The 18607-nt window shown below is 40.0% G+C and overlaps 1 protein-coding gene across 3 annotated transcripts in view; it reads right to left on the bottom strand.

Annotated features, from left to right (window-relative positions):
• Nucleotides 1-13799: 13799 nt before the first annotated feature.
• Nucleotides 13800-18607, bottom strand: part of LOC107132205 (vomeronasal type-2 receptor 1-like) — a 52902-nt gene continuing 48094 nt past the window's right edge. For all 3 annotated transcript variants that reach the window (XR_009495353.1, XM_059888826.1, XM_059888832.1), the window contains one exon: nucleotides 13800-15157. Coding sequence is in view for 2 of the 3 variants with exons in the window: in XM_059888826.1 (XP_059744809.1) it covers nucleotides 15111-15157 (47 nt within the window). In the remaining variant the exon portion in view is untranslated. The remainder of the gene's footprint in view (nucleotides 15158-18607) is intronic.

The raw sequence follows: 18607 nt of genomic DNA on the forward strand, positions 1-18607 counted from the left end.
ATTTAACCTAAGGAATCTTTTTCTATGGTCCCTTTTTCTCTTTCTCTCCTTTATAGATAGGATTCTTGGAGGTTGCTAAAATAGAAATTATCTGCATTAAATCAGGTGGAAAAGAAAGATACAGTTTTTACCTAGAAGAATGTGACACTTTGGATTGTGAAGGGAGAATAAATAACATTTCTTCGTATCAGTCTCTGTCCCAGGAGGTCTTGGGTTATTAAATATAACCACTTGAACAAATGGTACGTCACCCTCTGGGAGAACTGGTTCTTGTTCTGCTACTCCCAGGACCCAACTGCACAAGGACAATTAGCCAAGTAGCCTGCACCAGATTAAAGCCCTCTCCTGACTCCTCTGGAAAAGCCTAGTTAGGCCTCCATTAGCCTCATCCAGACAGCCTTACTCATCTGAACAGGACTCCAGCCAAAGGCAGTCCTGGGCTGCTTGTCTGTGTGTGGGGATCCAGTCACAGCCATAGGAAGGCCTCTGTTGTGGTGGGCTCTCCACCTTTTCAGTTTCAAGTATTCCTTACTCATAACAGCCTTCTGCATTCCCAATTTCTTCAATCAGCTCCCCTTCATCCAGTCTCCTCTAGACTATGGATGTTTGCAAAATTTAGCTGTAAAAGCACAGATTAGCAGAACCAGAAAGGATTTCAGGGATATTTTCCTCCAATGTTCCCTTTACAGGTGGGGCCCAGAGAAAGATGGGCACTTGGCCCAGATGACAAAAATCCCTGGCCAGTGGAGAACTATATCTCAGGAACTGCCAAGTCCCAGTCTGGGGTGTTTTCTACCGAAATTCTACCCTTCCCTCTTTCACTGTCTCCCGTGGAAGTGAGAGAGAGTGGCACCTTTGGGGGAAAGGAAATGGCATCTTTATTACCTATATGCTATAGTGGTAACTAGTTTTAGGGGCTTCTCAGGAGGCACTAGTGGTAAAGAACCCTCCTGCCAATGCAGGAGATATAAGAGATACAGGTTCAATCACTGGGTCAGGAAGATCCCCTGGAGAAGGAAATGGCAACCCACTTCAGTATGCTTGCCTGAAGAATCCCATGGACAGAGCAGTCTGGATGGCTACAATCCATAGGATTGCAAAAAGTAACAAGTTTTGGAGATCATTAAATCCATGAGAATGTTGGGTATCCCTCAGGTGCTCAACTAATGGACAGACATATCACTGAATTTAGTTTGTGATGCAACTATTCTTTATAACTGATTGAGTCATTAAAAAAAAACCTTTCCAATACATCCCTCCCCCACAAAAACTGAATTTCAAATCCACAAAGAAAAGAAAATTTAACCAAGATATTTTAGTGCTTCCTTTTAGAAATAACTCAAGGACAAATAAATAGAAAGCCTTATTTCATTCACCTAATGGGATAAGCCTCCCAATAGACCCTTCCATGATGCTAGTAAAAAGAAAACAGAATCCTCCATTTAATTTTTCAATGTGAAAAATAAAGCTTCTAAACAACACAGACCTTCAGAAATCATCTTAGTTTCAAGGTAGCTAACTTAATCTTTAAAAGGACAAAGTATTACGTAATGTGTTTGCAAAGTCTTCCTAGAGCAAAAACCATAAATTATAAGAATAGATATTCATGGGTGGCATTACAAATATTTCAGTGGAAGACCAGTGGCTCTATCCTATTGATTATTTAGTACCTGAGTTATATTTAGATGATTCCCACTGTCTGCATTGGGCAAGCTAGTTCACTTTTATATCACATATGCATGCATGCTTAGTCATTCAGTCATGTCAAACTCTTTGTGACCCTTTGGACAGGGTCAACAGCCTGACCCTGTCAGGCTCTTAAGTCCAAGGGATTCTTCAGGCAAGATTACTGGAGTGGGTTGCCATGCCCTCCACCAGGGGGTCTTCCTGACCCAGGGATCGAACCCGAGTCTCTTGTGTCTGCTGCATTGCAGGCAGATTCTTTACCCACTGAGTCATTGGGGAAATCTGTATCACATATAGAGACACCCAATTACAGGACTAGATGGTAAGTACATCACAAGTCCCAGCAACTGGCGCCCTCCCCTGCAGATGAAAGAAGCGAAACACAGGGAGATCCTGGGGCTACCCAAGGTCACAAAGCTAATTAGCCTCAGAGCCAGAAATAGAACCCACGTGTCCTGACTCTCTGGAATGTATGCTGCTGATCACTCTCAGAGCTTATAAAGCATCGTTTATCACAAATTTCCATGAGTTTCCACTAGACACATGGAAATCATAACAGTACTATTTCTAAAATCTTTGCTCCTTATACATATACACCTTTAACATATACATACATAACATCAGAACACGTATACTTTGCCAATGAAGCTCACCACTGGTCTGTAAAAATGTCAAAACTGTTATAGGGAAGAGGGAAAAGAGCTCAGGTATGACTCAGAAGGGACCAGAGTTCGAAGTTCAGTTCTGTTATTTATAAGATTTGTAAAGTTGGATGAGTTATTTGATTTACTTATGTCTTTGAGCCTCAATTTCCTTGTCTAAAAATGAAACAAATATTGTCTACATTAGTAAAAAGTAATGCAAAGTCCCTAAGATAGTATCTGAATTTGGAGGGGTGGAAAAGAGACTCTCTTTTGACATTTTAAATCTACCATATTTCCAGCCTGTCTAAAATTTTAAATTTATTCATTCATAAAATATTTATTAGTTTCCTTCTATCAAACCCTGCTCCAGATACTGGAGACACCAACAGTGAGCCAGATGAACAATCCCCTGTGTGGCAAAACCAGAAGGTACTGGTGTCTCTGAAAGGACACACAATGACCCCTAGTTTTTCTTGTTTTAGAAAAACTGCAAACTGGACTCTGCTGCTACTGTGGAAATGACCTGCTGCCATCACGGTAAAGAAGCATTGCTGGAATGACACAAAATCAGGTGAGCAGAGGCAGCAAGTCCTTCCCCCTTCTGCCAACCTCCATGTTCCCTCTAGCGCCCCCTAATAACAGAGTCTAACAGAGCCAGCTAGCAACACAGAAATGCAGTTTGTATTCCCACGCCCATGTCACAAAGCAAAACCTCAAGGGTGAGTTTGAATCTTAAAGGCAATATTTTAATAACTAAAATGAATAGGTCCTGAGAAAACTAATTATTTGGCTTTCTCTAATCATCAGGCGGCTTCCTGGATGGCTCAGACAGTGAAGGATCTGCTTGCAATGCAGAAGACATAACAGACACGGGTTCAATCCCTGAATCAGAAAGATCCCCTGGAGAAGGAAATGGACACCCACTCCAGTATTCTTGCCTGGAGAATTCCATGGACAGAGGAGCCTGGTGGGCTACAGTCCATAGGGTCACAGAGAATAGGACATCACTGAGCAACTCACACACACACACAATCTCAGGGCAAGATTAATGAGTCTCAGTCTCTTTATGCAAATTTGGGAAGAACAACGCTTTCTAACTACTGCTTGAATTCTATACCTTTAAATGGGAAACACCTGTATGGTTTCTTTTATTTTTATTTCCCAGGAAACATTTCGCTATGAGTTTATTCTTAAGTATTTTAATACTACAATGTTGTCATGATGTGTGGGAGAGGGGAGGAAAGTGAGGATTCAGATAGTAAAAGAGGGCTGTGGGAAAAGAATTGGGAAAGAAATTTAGAAAATGACAGCTGAGAAGGACTTTGGGAGGAGAACCGAAGTCTCTATGGAGGGTTTTTCTTAGTTTTATCAGGAGATATGCAGAGACTAGCCCAAACCATCTCCCTACAAAATCTACAATAAAATTTTGCATCATTTAGAATTGTTTTGTGGACTTGGGTTTTGTTACTATTATTATTAGAATAGGTAAAGTAAACATTTAGATAGGATCAGATCAGTTGCTCAGTCGTGTCTGACTCTTTGCGACTCCATGAATCACAGCACGCCAGGCCTCCCTATTCATCACCAACTCCCGGAGTTCACTCAGACTCACGTCCATCAAGTCAGTGATGCCATCCAGCCATCTCATCCTCTGGCGTCCCCTTCTCCTCCTGCCCCCAATCCCTCCCAGCATCAGAGTCTTTTCCAATGAGTCAACTCTTCGCATGAGGTGGCCAAAGTACTGGAGTTTCAGCTTTAGCATCATTCCTTCCAAAGAAATCCCAGAGCTGATCTCCTTCAGAATGGACTGGTTGGATCTGCTTTCAGTCCAAGGGACTCTCAAGAGTCTTCTCCAACACCACAGTTCAAAAGCATCAATTCTTCGGCGCTCAGCTTTCTTCACAGTCCAACTCTCACATCCATACATGACCACAGGAAAAACCATAGCCTTGACTAGATGAACCTTTGTTGGCAAAGTAATGTCTCTGCTTTTGAATATGCTATCTAGGTTGGTCATAACTTTCCTTCCAAGGAGTAAGCGTCTTTTAATTTCATGGCTAGAGTCACCATCTGTAGTGATTTTGGAGCCCAGAGAAATAAAGCCTGACACTGTTTCCACTGTTTCCCCATCTATTTCCCATGAAGTGGGTGGGACCAGATGCCATGATCTTCGTTTTCTGAATGTTGAGCTTTAAGCCAACTTTTTCACTCTCCACTTTCACTTTCATCAAGAGGCTTTTGAGTTCCTCTTCACTTTCTGCCATAAGGGTGGTGTCATTTGCATATCTGAGATTATTGATATTTCTCCCAGCAATCTTGATTCCAGCTTGTGTTTCTTCCAGCCCAGCGTTTCTCATGATGTACTCTGCATAGAAGTTAAATAAGCAGGCTGACAATATACAGCCTTGACGAACTCTTTTTCCTATTTGGAACCAGTCTGTTGTTCCATGTCCAGTTCTAACTGTTGCTTCCTGACCTGCATACAAATTTCTCAAGAGACAGATCAGGTGGTCTGGTATTCCCATCTCTTTCAGAATTTCCCACACTTTATTGTGATCCACACAGTCAAAGGCTTTGGCATAGTCAATAAAACAGAAATAGATGTTTTTCTGGAACTCTCTTGCTTTTTCCATGATCCAGCGGATGTTGGCAATTTGATCTCTGGTTCCTCTGCCTTTTCTAAAACCAGCTTGAACACCAGGAAGTTCATGGTTCACATATTGCTGAAGCCTGGCTTGGAGAATTTTGAGCATTACTTTACTAGCGTGTGAGATGAGTGCAATTGTGTGGTAGTTTGAGCATTCTTTGGCATTGCCTTTCTTTGGGATTGGAACGAAAACTGACCTTTTCCAGTCCTGTGGCCACTGCTGAGTTTTCCAAATTTGCTGGCATATTGAGTGCACCACTTTCACAGCATCATCTTTCAGGATTTGGAAGAGCTCAACTGGAATTCCATCACCTCCACTAGCTTTGTTCGTAGTGATGCTTTCTAAGGCCCACTTGACTTCACATTCCAGGATGTCTAGCTCTAGGTCAGTGATCACACCATTGTGATTATCTGGGTCGTGAAGATCTTTTTTGTTCAGTTCTTCTGTGTATTCTTGCCATCTCTTCTTAATATCTTCTGCTTCTGTTAGGTCCATACCATTTCTGTCCTTTATTGAGCTCATCTTTGCATGAAATGTTCCTTTGGTATCTCTGATTTTCTTGAAGAGATCTCTAGTCTTTCCCATTCTGTTGTTTTCCTCTGTTTCTTTGCATTGATCGCTGAAGAAGGCTTTCTTATCTCTTCTTGCTATTCTTTGGAACTCTGCATTCAGATATTTGTATCTTTCCTTTTCTCCTTTGCTTTTCGCTTCTCTTCTTTTCACAGCTATTTGTAAGGCCTCCTCAGACAGCCATTTTGCTTTTTTGCATTTCTTCTCTATGGGAATGGTCTTGATCCCTGTCTCCTGTACAATGTCATGAACCTCATTCCATAGTTCATCAGGCACTCTATCTATCAGATCTAGGCCCTTAAATCTATTTCTCACTTCCACTGTATAATCATAAGGGGTTTGATTTAGGTCATACCTGCATGGTCTAGTGGTTTTCCCTACTTTCTTCAATTTAAGCCTGAATTTGGCAATAAGGAGTTCATGGTCTGAGCCACAGTCAGCTCCTGGTCTTGTTTTTCCTGACTGTATAGAGCTTCTCTATCTTTGGCTGCAAAGAATATAATCAATCTGATTTCAGTGTTGACCATCTGGTGATGTCCATGTATAGAGTCTTCTCATAGAAGCAAAAAGGACAAAAGAACCCATTATAAGAATTAAATCTTCCTATCTCCCAACTGATAAAAAATAAATATGATGGCAGATGTATCATGTCAGGGCTCATCTCTAGAAAATAAAATTCATCTAATTAGCTCAAAATTCTCCAAGCCAGGATTCAGCAATATGTGAACCGTGAATTTCCAGATATTCAAGCTGGTTTTAGAAAAGGCAGAGGGACCAGAGATCAAATTGCCAACATCCGCTGGGATCATCGAAAAAGCAAGAGAGTTCCAGAAAAACATCTATTTCTGCTTTATTGACTATGCCAAAGCCTTTGACTGTGCAGTTAACAATAAACTGTGGGAAATTCTGAAAGAGATGGGAATACCAGACCACCTGACCTGCCTCTTAAGAAACCTATATGCAGGTCAGGAAGCAACAGTTAGAACTGGACATGGAACAACAGACTGGTTCCAAATAGGAAAAGGAGTACGTCAAGGCTGTATATTGTCACCCTGATTATTTAACTTATATGTGGAGTACATCATGAGAAATGCTGGGCTGGAAGAAGCACAAGCTGGAATCAAGATTTCTGGGAGAAATATCAATAACCTCAGATATGCAGATGACACCACCCTTATGGCAGAAAGTGAAGAGGAACTAAAGAACCTCTTGATGAAAGTGAAAGAGGAAAGTGGAAAAAGTTGGCTTAAAGCTCAACATTTAGAAAACTAAGATCATGGTATCTGATCCCATCACCTCATGGCAAATAGATGGGCAAACAGTGGAAAGAGTGACTGACTTTATTTTCTGGGGCTCCAAAATCACTGCAGATGGTGATTGCAGCCATGAAATTAGAAGACGCTTACTGCTTGGAAGGAAAGTTATGACCAACCTAGACAGCATATTAAAAAGCAGAGACATTACTTTGATGACAAAGGTCCATCTAGTCAAGGCTATGATTTTTCCAGTGGTCATGTATGGATGTGAGAGTTGTACAATAAAGAAAGCAGAGTGCCAAAGAATTGGTGCTTTTGAACTGTGGTATTGGAGAAGACTCTTGAGAGTCCCTTGAACTGAAAGGGGATCCAACCAGTCCATCCTAAAAGAGATCAGTCCTGGGTGTTTATTAGAGGGTCTGATGTTGAAGCTGAAACTCCAATTCTTTGGCCACTTGATGCAAAGAGTTGACTCAATGGAAAAGACCCTGATACTGGGAGGAATTGGGGGCAGGAGGAGAAGGGGACGACAGAGGATGAGATGGCTAGATGGCATCACCAACTCAATGTACATGAGTTTGGGTGAACTCTGGGAGTTGGTGATGGACATGGAGGTCTGACGTGTTGCAATTCATGGGGTCGCAAAGAGTTGGACATGACTGAGCGACTGAATTGAACTGAACTGAACTGAATTAGCACAAACGAGAATCATTTAGATATTATATACTGTACCAGAACCATCACGAAGCTGAACAAAACAAACCTGGTCTGAGTGTCCAGGACCATCCCCCAAAACCTTAATGCAGAATTAGGCCTCCAACAGAGCAGGTGCTTCTTACACAGTCAGGAAGTTACTGACTTCATCATGCCCCATATTTGCCACAGTTTGCACCAAAGCAGGAGTTTAGAATGGCATCTCTGCTACATTTGCTGAAACAAAACCAAACGTATTCTCTCCTATGCTCACTAGCAGAGTGGCCAAGAGCAGCCTCCAAAACACTGCAGTCCACTTTGCCTTCTAAATATTAAAGCTCAAACAGAACTGCAGCTGCAAGAAAATCTATGCAGTGTAGCCTTGAGCCTTCTTGCTTTTGAAAGGGATTGGAATGGGCTTTGATTAAGCTTCTCCACAGGATCTGCCATGTAGAATTCCTGTACAAGAGCAAAACATGCAAGTCTCTAGAAATAAAAATCATATGGTACTAGCAAAACTCCAGAAAAATAAGGTAAAGGGACAAAAATCAGAATCCAGAAAGACACACATTGACATACGAACATTTCATAAAATGTAAAAAAGGCATTTCAAAGCAATGCAAGAACTATAAGATATTCAATTAAATAAATGTTGAAACAATTGGTTAACCATTTATACAACTACCTCAACCATTTATAAAACTACCTCTTTCACACACTGCACAGAAATGCCAGATAGATTAAAGAGCTAAATCTTATAAAGCAAAACTGTAAAAGTAGATTAATAAATTATAAGACAATATCTATATTTTCTTAGAGTGAAAAAGCCTTCTTAAGAAAGCTACAAACTCAAAAATCATAAAAGAAAAAAGCCTGATATATTTGACTCATAACATTTAAAACTTCTATATTCCAAACCCATTTTATTAAATTGAGATGAGCAATATCCTGGGAGAAAATAGTTGCACCATACACAAGAATAATAACCAGAATACGCAGAAGTACACAAATCAAAGACGCTAAACAAGTGAAGGGAAATTTTACAAAGGATATATGGAGGCAATTATCATAGGAAACAGAGTCAGTAAATATATTAAAAGATATTCAATTTCACTAGTAAGCAGGGAAATACAAATTTTTAAAGTGATATACCATTTCCATTCACTAAGCTGACAATAATTTATAAGATTGAAAAGATCTATATCAAGGATGTCTGCTCTTAAAACTTATTGAACACTGTACTGCAGGGCTTAGCCAGAGTGAAACAGCCTAGAATAATAATAATAGTAATAACAGAAGATTGGAAATGAAGAAATAAAACTGTTTATAAAGAAAGTCCAAAGAACTTACAAAAATTCTAATTAAGTTCTAAATGGATTTAGCAAAGCTGTAAAATACAAAGTCAGAACACAAAAGTCAATTGTGTTTTTATAAATTAGCAATGAAAAATCAAAATTCTAACTACAGTTATCATTTCTAATACCATCCAAAATCACAAATACTTAGGGATAAATATAGCAAAACATGTGCACAATTTGCATGCTAAAAGCCATTAAACAGTGATGAAACAAATCACAGAAGACCTTAGTAAATGAATAGATGCACTGTGTTCACAGATGGGAAATTCAATGCGTTAAATATATTGATTCTGCCCAATATGATCTATCAATTTAATACAGTTTCAACACAAATTCCAACTTTTTACAGAAACTGAGCAGCTATTAAATTTATATAGAAAAGAAAGGATAGAATATACACACTAATTTTGGAGAAACAAAGTTGGAGAATTCACGCTACCTGATTTCAAGACGTTCTATAAAACAATAATCAAGAGAATGTGGTATTGGCACAAGAAAAGACATAGCTTAACAGAACAGGATTTAAAAGTCTAGAAATAAACTTATACATGTACAGTCAGTTGGTTTTTTACAAAGGAGCAAAGTAATACAACGAAGAAAAGATAATCTTTTTAATAAATGGTACTAGAATTATTGGTTCTCCACTTGCAAAAATAAGAACTGCAAACCTTACCATTCACTGCAAACAAAAAGTAACACAAACAGATCATACATCTAAATGTGAAACCTAAAACTAAAGAACTTCTAGAAGAAAATGTAGAAAAAAATTACCTTCTTAGATATTACACAAAAAGTACAAGCTATTAAAAAAAAAAACAATAAACTGGACTTCATTAAAACTAAACTATTGCTCTTTGAAAGCCACTACTAAGAAGATGAAACGACAACCCACAGATTGGAAGAAAATATTGACAAAATACATAAGTGATAAAAGACTTGTAGACAAAATATATAAGAATTTCTTTCAGTTCAAAGTGAGAAACAACTTTTTAAGTAGACACTTCACCAAAGAAGAGATACCAACGGCAGATAAGTACATAAAAACATATTCAATATCATTTAGAATTAGAGAAATATAAATTTTAAAAAGTGAAACCCCACTACACACCTACTAGAAAAGCTAAGATTTAAAAAGAGAGAGAGAATAAATAAAAAGAGAGAGAATCTGCTAATAACAAATGCCATATCAGGTGTGGAGTAATTAGAACTCTCATACATTGCTGGTGGTAAGGCTAAATGGTATAGCCACTTTGGAAAACATTTGAATATTTCTTTCAAAGTTAACCATATACTTATAGTACCCTGCAATCTACCCCCTAGGTATTTACTTAAGAAAAATGAAAATGTATGTCCACAGAAAGAACTATACATAAATGTTTATAGTAAGTTTGTTCATAATTGCCCAAAAAACTAGAAGCAACCTAAATGTCTATGAGCTGGTAAATAAACAAATTATTACATATTCATAATTCAAGACTGAATTAGTACTAATACAAAACATGAATGAATCTCAAAAGCACTATATTAAGTCAAAGAAGCCAGGTTGTTAAAATTACATACTGTAATTTATATCACATTCTAGGAAAGGCAAAACAATAGCTGCAAGAGCCTGAGAGTTGGGGGAAGAGACTGACTAAAAAGAGGCTTGAAAGAACTGTTTGGGGTGATGGAAACGTTCTACATCTTGATTGTGCTCTTGGTTACATGGCTGTATGACTTTAGCAAAGCTCATCCACAGTAGACCTGAAAATGTGTGAGTTTTACTGTGTATAAGTTAGATCTATAAACTTGACCCTTAAAAGTTTGTATATACAGTATAACCTTTTTAACTTTATACTTTGATAAGAATTTTTTTGAACTATATCATTGTGTTCTTTTTTGAATTTCTCCCAGTTTAGCTAGAGGCTAAGGATTATCTGAGCAGAAATACAAAATGAAAGGAGTCAGTGTTAGGTAGAGGACTTATAAATAAGATGTTTTAGTCTATATCAGACAGAAAGGGAAAAAGGAAGGAGGGAAGAGAGTAAGGGGAGAAGGATAAATGGAAGAAGGGATGGATCAGAGGAACAGGGAGAAGAGAAAGAGATTCCTGAAAGCTAAGATTTATTGAGAATGAATTCCATTATCCTAAAGATTCCCTTAAGCTTCCCAGGTGGTGCAGAAGTGAACAATCCACCTGCCAATGCAGGAGACACAAGAGACTCAGGTTCCATCCCTCAGTCGGGAAGATCCTCTGAAGTGGGAAATGGCAACCCACGCCGGTATTCTTGCCTGGAAAATTCTATGGACAGAAGAGCCTGATGGGCTACAGTCCATGGGGTCGCAGAGTTGGACATGACTGAGCACACACACAGCACGTATAGATTCCCTTATGAACCACTGAGCAATTTTCAAAATTCAAAGGCAAAAAAAGTTCAGGAGTTAATACTCACCTAAAGAGGAAGTAGAAATGTGTCTGAGAGAAGAGCGGGAGGAGGAGAGAAGAAAAGGGCCTGATATTAGATGCTCTCAGGTCAACAGCATCGAGGACAGGGGTCAGAGGAACCCCCAGGGAGATCTTGTTCCCTTGACAGATTCAGGAGCCCTGAGAGGGTCTCAGAGGAGCCCACATTCAGTAGAGCACAGCATCCAGAAGAGCCCAGGGAAGATGGCTGAAAGCAGCCAGTCTGTGACCAGCAAACTAAAATGATGCAGAGGGGGCGGTAGGGAGTTCCTGAACCCCCAGAAAGTGTTCTGTGAAGGCGCAAAACCCCTAACTAATGAGCATCAGCACTGGGATGTTTGAGGCAAATGCAATGAAAAGTGGACTTTAACTTTGTACCTTATACTTCTGTATTGTTTGAATATTTTATTACAGTGAATATTTGTGTTATTACTTGAATAATTAAAACTAAATTTTAAAAGTCAATAAATAAAGAAAACACAAATGATGAAATTAAAATCATACAAAGTCCTGGCTTCCAGAAATAATGATTATTTTTATTTTGATGTGTGGAGTTCCAATATCATTTACAAATATACTTTTATATAAAACTACAATTATACTATAATATTGTTTTCTAATCTATTTTTTCTTAACTGCATGATGTCATTTTTCAGTACCAAAGTTTAATAAAATCTTAAATACTCTGTACTTTCTTCATATAAGGTACATCAATAAAGCAATCTTTCATTAAATAGCCCCCAAAATTAAATACTTCTATAGTATTTCACTGTATTTCCATAAATAATTTATGTAACTAAACTTCATATTGTTGTAACTTAACAATGTGCAAGGGAGTTTGGTTACAGCAAATAAAAGCAATGCTGAAGATAAACCCCTTCATATATCCATAACTATTTCCTAGGGATATATTTCAATAACTGGAATTATTGGGTTGAAACTAGGAAAACTCTTAGACTTTTTAATACTGTCAAGTTTCTTTCCAGAAAATTTGAACCAGTTTTCACCTATTCATGTATGAAAAAGCCCATTTCTTCATTTTATACTAGAATTAACATTTTAATCTTCACAATGGGATTCAAGAAAATAATTTCTCATTGATGTTTCAGCTTTCATTTATTTATTAATAAAGTTAAGCATCTTCAGTCCAGTTCAGTTCAGTAGCTCAGTTGTGTCCAACTCTTTGTGACCCCATGAATTGCAGCACGCCAGGCCTCCCTGTCCATCACCAACTCCCGGATCCCACCCAGACTCATGTCCATTGAGTCGGTGAAGCCATCCAACCACTTCCTCCTCTGTCGTCCCCTTCTCCTCCTGCCCTCTATCCCTCCCAGCATCAGGGTCTTTTCAAATGAGTCAGCTCTTTGCATTAGGTAGCCAAAATATTGGAGTTTCAGCTTCAACATCAGACCCTCTAATGAACACCCAGGACTGATCTCCTTTAGGATGGACTGGTTGGATCTCTTTGCAATCCAAGGGACTCTCAAGAGTCTTCTCCAACACCACAGTTCAAAAGCATCAATTCTTTGGCGCTCTGCTTTCTTTATTGTCCAACTCTCACATCCATATATGACCACTGGAAAAACCATAGCCTTGACTAGACAGACCTTTGTCATCAAAGTAATGTCTCTGTTTTTTAATATGCTGTCTAGGTTGGTCATAACTTTCCTTCCAAGGAGTAAGCATCTTCTAACTTCATAGCTGCAATCACCATCTGCAGTGATTTTGGAACCCCAAAATATAAAGTCCACTGTTTCCCCATTTATTTGCCATGAGGTGATGGGACCAGATGCCATGATCTTAGTTTTCTGAATGTTAAGCTTTAAACCAACTTTTCCACTCTCCTCTTTCACTTTCATCAAGAGGCTCTTTAGTTCCTCTTCACTTTCTGCCATAAGGGTGGTGTCATCTGCATATCTGAGGTTATTGATATTTCTCCCAGAAATCTTGATTCCAGCTTGTGCTTCTTCCAGTCCAGCGTTTCTCATGATGTACCCTGCATATAAGTTAAGTAATCAGGGTGACAATATACAGCCTTGACGTACTCCTTTTCCTATTTGGAACCAGTCTGTGTTCCATGTGCAGATCTAAATGTTGCTTCCTGACCTGCATACAGGTTTTTCAAGAGGCACATGGTTTTCTGATATTTACTAGTTCTCTATATTTCTTTTCAGGTGAATTTCCCTTCCATACCCTCTTCTCATTTCACTTTTGGAGTTGGAAGGATTTATCTTTCAGGTGTACACAGAAGAGTTATATAATGAACAATGTAAAACTCTGGTTTTATGTATATTATCATATGTGAAATAGATCACCAGTCCAGGTTCCATGCATGAGACAGGATGCTCAGGGCTGGTGCACTGGGATGACCCTGAGGGATGAGATGGGGAGGGAGGTGGGAGGGGAGGGTCAGGTTGGGGAATACATGTACATCCATGTCTGATTCATGTGAATATATGGCAGAAAACATCACAATATTTTAAAGTAATTAGCCTCCAATTAAAAAAAAACAAACAAACTCTGGTTTTGAGGAAAGTAAATGTTTCTTGTGTCAACCCGGTACAAAACATATTATTAACATTCAGTTCAGTTCAGTTGCTCAGTCATGTCAGACTCTTTGTGACCCTATGGAATGTAGTCCATCAGTCTCCTCTGTCCATGGAATTTCCCATGAAAGAATACTGGAGTGGGTTGCCATTTCCTTCTCCAGAGGATCTCCCAGACCCAGGGATCTAACTTGCTTCTCCTGCATTGGCAGGTAGATTCTTTACCAACTGAACCACCAGGGAAGCTCCTTAACACTGCTAGATACACACTCTTGGGACAGCATTATAACAGGTGAGGAAATTTAGACAGAAAGGATGTAAGTCTCAGGGGTGCTAAGTGACATGACCAAGGTATTTTTAATGTCCTTAAACTATCTATTTTACTAACCAAACTTTTGGCATTCTTCAAATGACTGTGAGCATCCACTGTTTCCCTGGCTAGAATGCAGATCCCCAATGTGAGGGCCATGTCTTCACTCTCTCACAGCCTCTCCTCCTGTCTTCATTTTCCTTCCCCTCATTGGCAAACAGACTTCACTGCTGGGGCCACAGCAAGAAATGAGCAAGTGATTTTCCAAACCAACCACTGGAATCCTAACTCTTGTCAGTAACTTCCCCAAAGGGCCTTATTAGCTACCTAATCCAACCCTAGACTTTATATCCCTCTCTGCCAAGGAAATGCCATTGCCATGAATGGACAAACAGAGGCACAGTACTTCTTTTTCACTAGCCCTTGTACTTCCTCTGTGAGCCCCAATAAGCCTGCTTGTTGGAACATTTTTACATCAGAAATCCTAAGGCATCCTGAAGGATCAGCTATGCTCACCACTTTCCTCTGTATCTTGGTTACACTGACCCAAAACATTAGTCTCCAGTTCAGCAGGCATCTGATATGGTACAATGATAGGAACAGTGACATTATTAAGGGATCAGGCTTCTAAATCTGAGAAATACACCATGGCCCCATATTAGCCTGCTTTAAAAATGCAACATTAATGTGTTAAGGTCAAAGCTATGTATCCATTACTGGCCTTTTAATTACAAGAGGTTGTGGTTTGAAAACAAATTGATCTAACTTGTTCTTGTGGATATTTCACCACTCTTGAAATAGAAAATAAAGAATGCAAAAAAATCATGAAGATACGCACTATTTTTATGTTTTCCACTCTTTAAGGCTTAGAAACTTTTTCAGTTTGTGTTGTGATGAGTAGCGTCAAAACACAGGCAGGAAAAAGGGCTGACATTTTACGTAACCACCATTACAGTTCACGGTAAGCCATCCATAAATGATTCATCCTGCATTCTCTTGACTGCTGCAAAATTACGGAATGTTTACCCATTAGTCCAGGAGAGCAGGCAACTACAGAAACTAAAAAGAACAAAATACTGATATGGAACAATAGCTCCTCCTATATATACATTTTTATTGATAAACCATGAAAGTTATTTGATTGAGCCCCTTATCATGAGCTAGAGTTAGGTAGGAACTCTCTTCCCTCCTGTATTGAGGAAGCTCAAATAGTCTAATCATCTCCCCTGCTTACTCAACCTGAAGGGAAGTCGAGTGACACAGTTGAACTCAGATGCTGTATCTGTCATTGTCTTTGGGTATGAGATGCTCATAGGATGTGGGAGTTTTCCCTTGCTTTCCCCAATCCAAGCTTTACCTGGCAAGTTTCTCACTGTGGGGAGGCCTGTCCCAATCCCAATTGCTTGTGACTAGAAGGGTAAGTTGACTTAATTCTTGGGATCAGATTTAGGAAACCCACTTGACTCTCACAGTAAGTTACATCCTCAACTTGGTGTTTATCCTAATAAGTAAATTTTGGTCTCAAATTTGCTATTGTTTGACATATTTTAATTTGTTCTAAACCCAAAAGGAAGAGGAGAGTTTTTTGGCGTCTCTTCAATGCAACATATCATAATGTGGGAATTGAAAACTGAGAGGCCACAACACTCATGCCGGTAAGCTTTTGGTAGGGCCAGGACATGTGGTGGTGAGCCTTGAACTTCAGTGAGTAGGCATGGCACTTTGAACTTAGTGGTTTGTAGAGGTTTATATTAAACCAGTGTATCTGCCACTGGGCCACTGGATGGAAAACCCCAAGTCAGCAAATTGTTATATTGACCTTGATGGGTGACTATGGCTTGCGGTTGTTTATCCATAGGCTAAAGACTGTTTCTCCAGAGGCAAGTGATCTCAGATTCCGTTATGATGTTTTACGTACCTGGTAGTATGGCATTTATACAGAGCAGGGCCATGTTTGAGGAACGTCCAATATAACCACGTGCTAAGTTGCTTCAGTCATGTCCAACTATTTGCGATCCCATGGACTGTAGCCCATCAGGCTCCTCTGTCCATGGGAGTCTCCAGGCAAGAATACTGGAGTGGGTTGCCATTTCCTCTTCCAGGGGATCTTCCCAACCCAGGGACTGAACTCGCATCTCTTCTGTCTCCTGCATTGGCAGGCAGGTTCTTTACCACTAGCACCACCCACAATCGTGGACTAAAATACAAACTGATATCAGTGCCACTTAGAAACTTTAAAAATGAACAAAAACTTATTAAGCACAGTTCCTTCTGTATTTTGATTGTGGTGGTGGTGGTTTAGTCACTAAGTCGTATGTGACTCTTACAACCTGTTGGATTATAGCCCGCCAGGCTCCTCTGTCCATGGTGTTTCTCAGGCAAGAATACCGGAATGGGTTGCCATTTCCTTCTCCAGGGTATCTTCCTGACCCAGGAATTGAACCCAGGTTTCCTGCACTGCATTCCTCCTCAGTCTTTACCAACTGAGCTACCAAGGAAGCCCATAGTTTGACCTCACTTACCTAAACACCAGCCTCCCAGTATAGCAGCCACCTGGTATTGATTGGTGGACATTCAGAGTGCATTTATCAAGCACCTATTAGGTGTCAGGCTCTCTCCCAGGCACAAGAAATATGAAGGTGAACACACAGAGCTCCTTGAGCCTATGATGCTCCCTTTCAAAGGCCATCACAAAACAGGATAATAAGTGGTACAATCAAATTAGGCATAAAGTGCTACAAAGCATTGAGAAGATGCCTAATGCGAACTTAGTGGAGAAAGGCTGCTCAGAAAGCTTTCATGGAGAAACAATATATTACCTGAGTCTCCAAAGATTGGAGGAAGAGAGTTGGCAACAGAGGAATGGAGAAGGAAGGAACATTCAGGAAGAAGAAGCCTGAAAGAAGCCTCTTTTCTCAGAGGAGATGAATTCAGGGAATTGTAAATAATCTAACCAGAGGAAAAGGAGACCACAAAGGGTCAGGAAGAAAGAGTGTACAGAGAGAAAGGTAAATGAGAAACAGGAACATCATGGTGAAAGATTTTAGCCAGGAAGTGACAAAATTAGACATACATCTTAGAGAGAGGACTCCTGCTGAAGAGAGAAGCAGGGTAAAGGGACAGAGTACTGGGGCAAAGGTGTCTGATAGATTGGGTGAATAAAGAAGAAAGAACTGATCTGAGAACCCTACTAAGGATGGAGTTGACAGGAGTTAGTGGATAATTGTGCTGTATATGGGTCTTGGAACAAGGATGGAGGTTTACAGCTGAAGGAAAAGGAAATTTGTATAATGATTCCCATGTTACCGAACTCGGAAACTATGTGACTCCAAAGTGCCACTGACTAGAGTTTTAAATGCTTGGTCCATGGAGCTGGGACTACATAGACATGGGGGTAAACTAGCTAATAATTATACCAATAGCTAACAGTTCAATTCTCTGTGTTAAAAATAGTGTTGAGGTTAGGTTAGGGTTAGTTACTGATATAACTAGAGGGTATGGTCTGAATGTTTGTGTCCCCCCCACCAAATTAAGATGATGAAATTCTAACCCCTACTGCTGCTGCTGCTGCTGCTAAGTCACTTCAGTCGTGTCCGACTCTGTGCGACCCCATAGACGGCAGCCCACCAGGCTCCACCGTCCCTGGGATTCTCCAGGCAAGAACACTGGAGTGGGTTGCCATTTCCTCCTCCAATGCATGAAAGTGAAAAGTGAAAGTGAAGTCGCTCAGTCGTGTCCGACTCTGTGCGACCCCATGGACTGCAGCCCACCAGGCTCCTTCGTCCATGGGATTTTCCAGGCAAGAGTACTGGAGTGGGGTGCCATTGCCTTCTCTGTTTAACCCCTAAGGTGATGGTATAAAGAAGTGGGGTTTTTGGCAGGTGACAGGTCATTAGGGTAGAGCCCTCATGAATGGGATTAGTGCCCTTATAAACAAGCCCCAGAGAGATCCCACCCATCAGGCAGAGCAGGCCCTTACCATACACCCAGTCTGTCACTGCCGAGACCTTGGATTCCCCAGGTTCCAGAACCACAACATACATGGTTCGTGTTTATAAGTCATCCAGCCTATGGTGTTTTGCTATCATAGCCTAAACAAACTTAGACACCAGCTAACAGTCACTGAATGTTCACTATGTGCCAGGACTTGTGCTTAGAGAAGAAAGGCAACTTACCTAGGTTTAAACAGCAGGAATGGTACTACTGATTGCAAGCCATGCTATTCTAAACTCTTTGTGTTTACTCAGTTTGCTCTGCTGTTTCCACCCAGTTTCGAGAGACTAAGGAGCCAAAGTAAGTCCTGCTGTCTTTATCTCTGTAACCAAAGGTCTACCTAAGCATGTTAGCATTCTGTCAGTCTGCTTAGCACTGTGGGAAGACTGACATTTAAACTGAAATTGATAAAGCAAGGCCATAAAACCCCACCAGTAAGAATGTCATAAATAATTTGTGC

This window comes from Bos taurus, chromosome 1 (assembly GCF_002263795.3).
Source record: "Bos taurus isolate L1 Dominette 01449 registration number 42190680 breed Hereford chromosome 1, ARS-UCD2.0, whole genome shotgun sequence".
NCBI lineage: Eukaryota > Metazoa > Chordata > Mammalia > Artiodactyla > Bovidae > Bos > Bos taurus.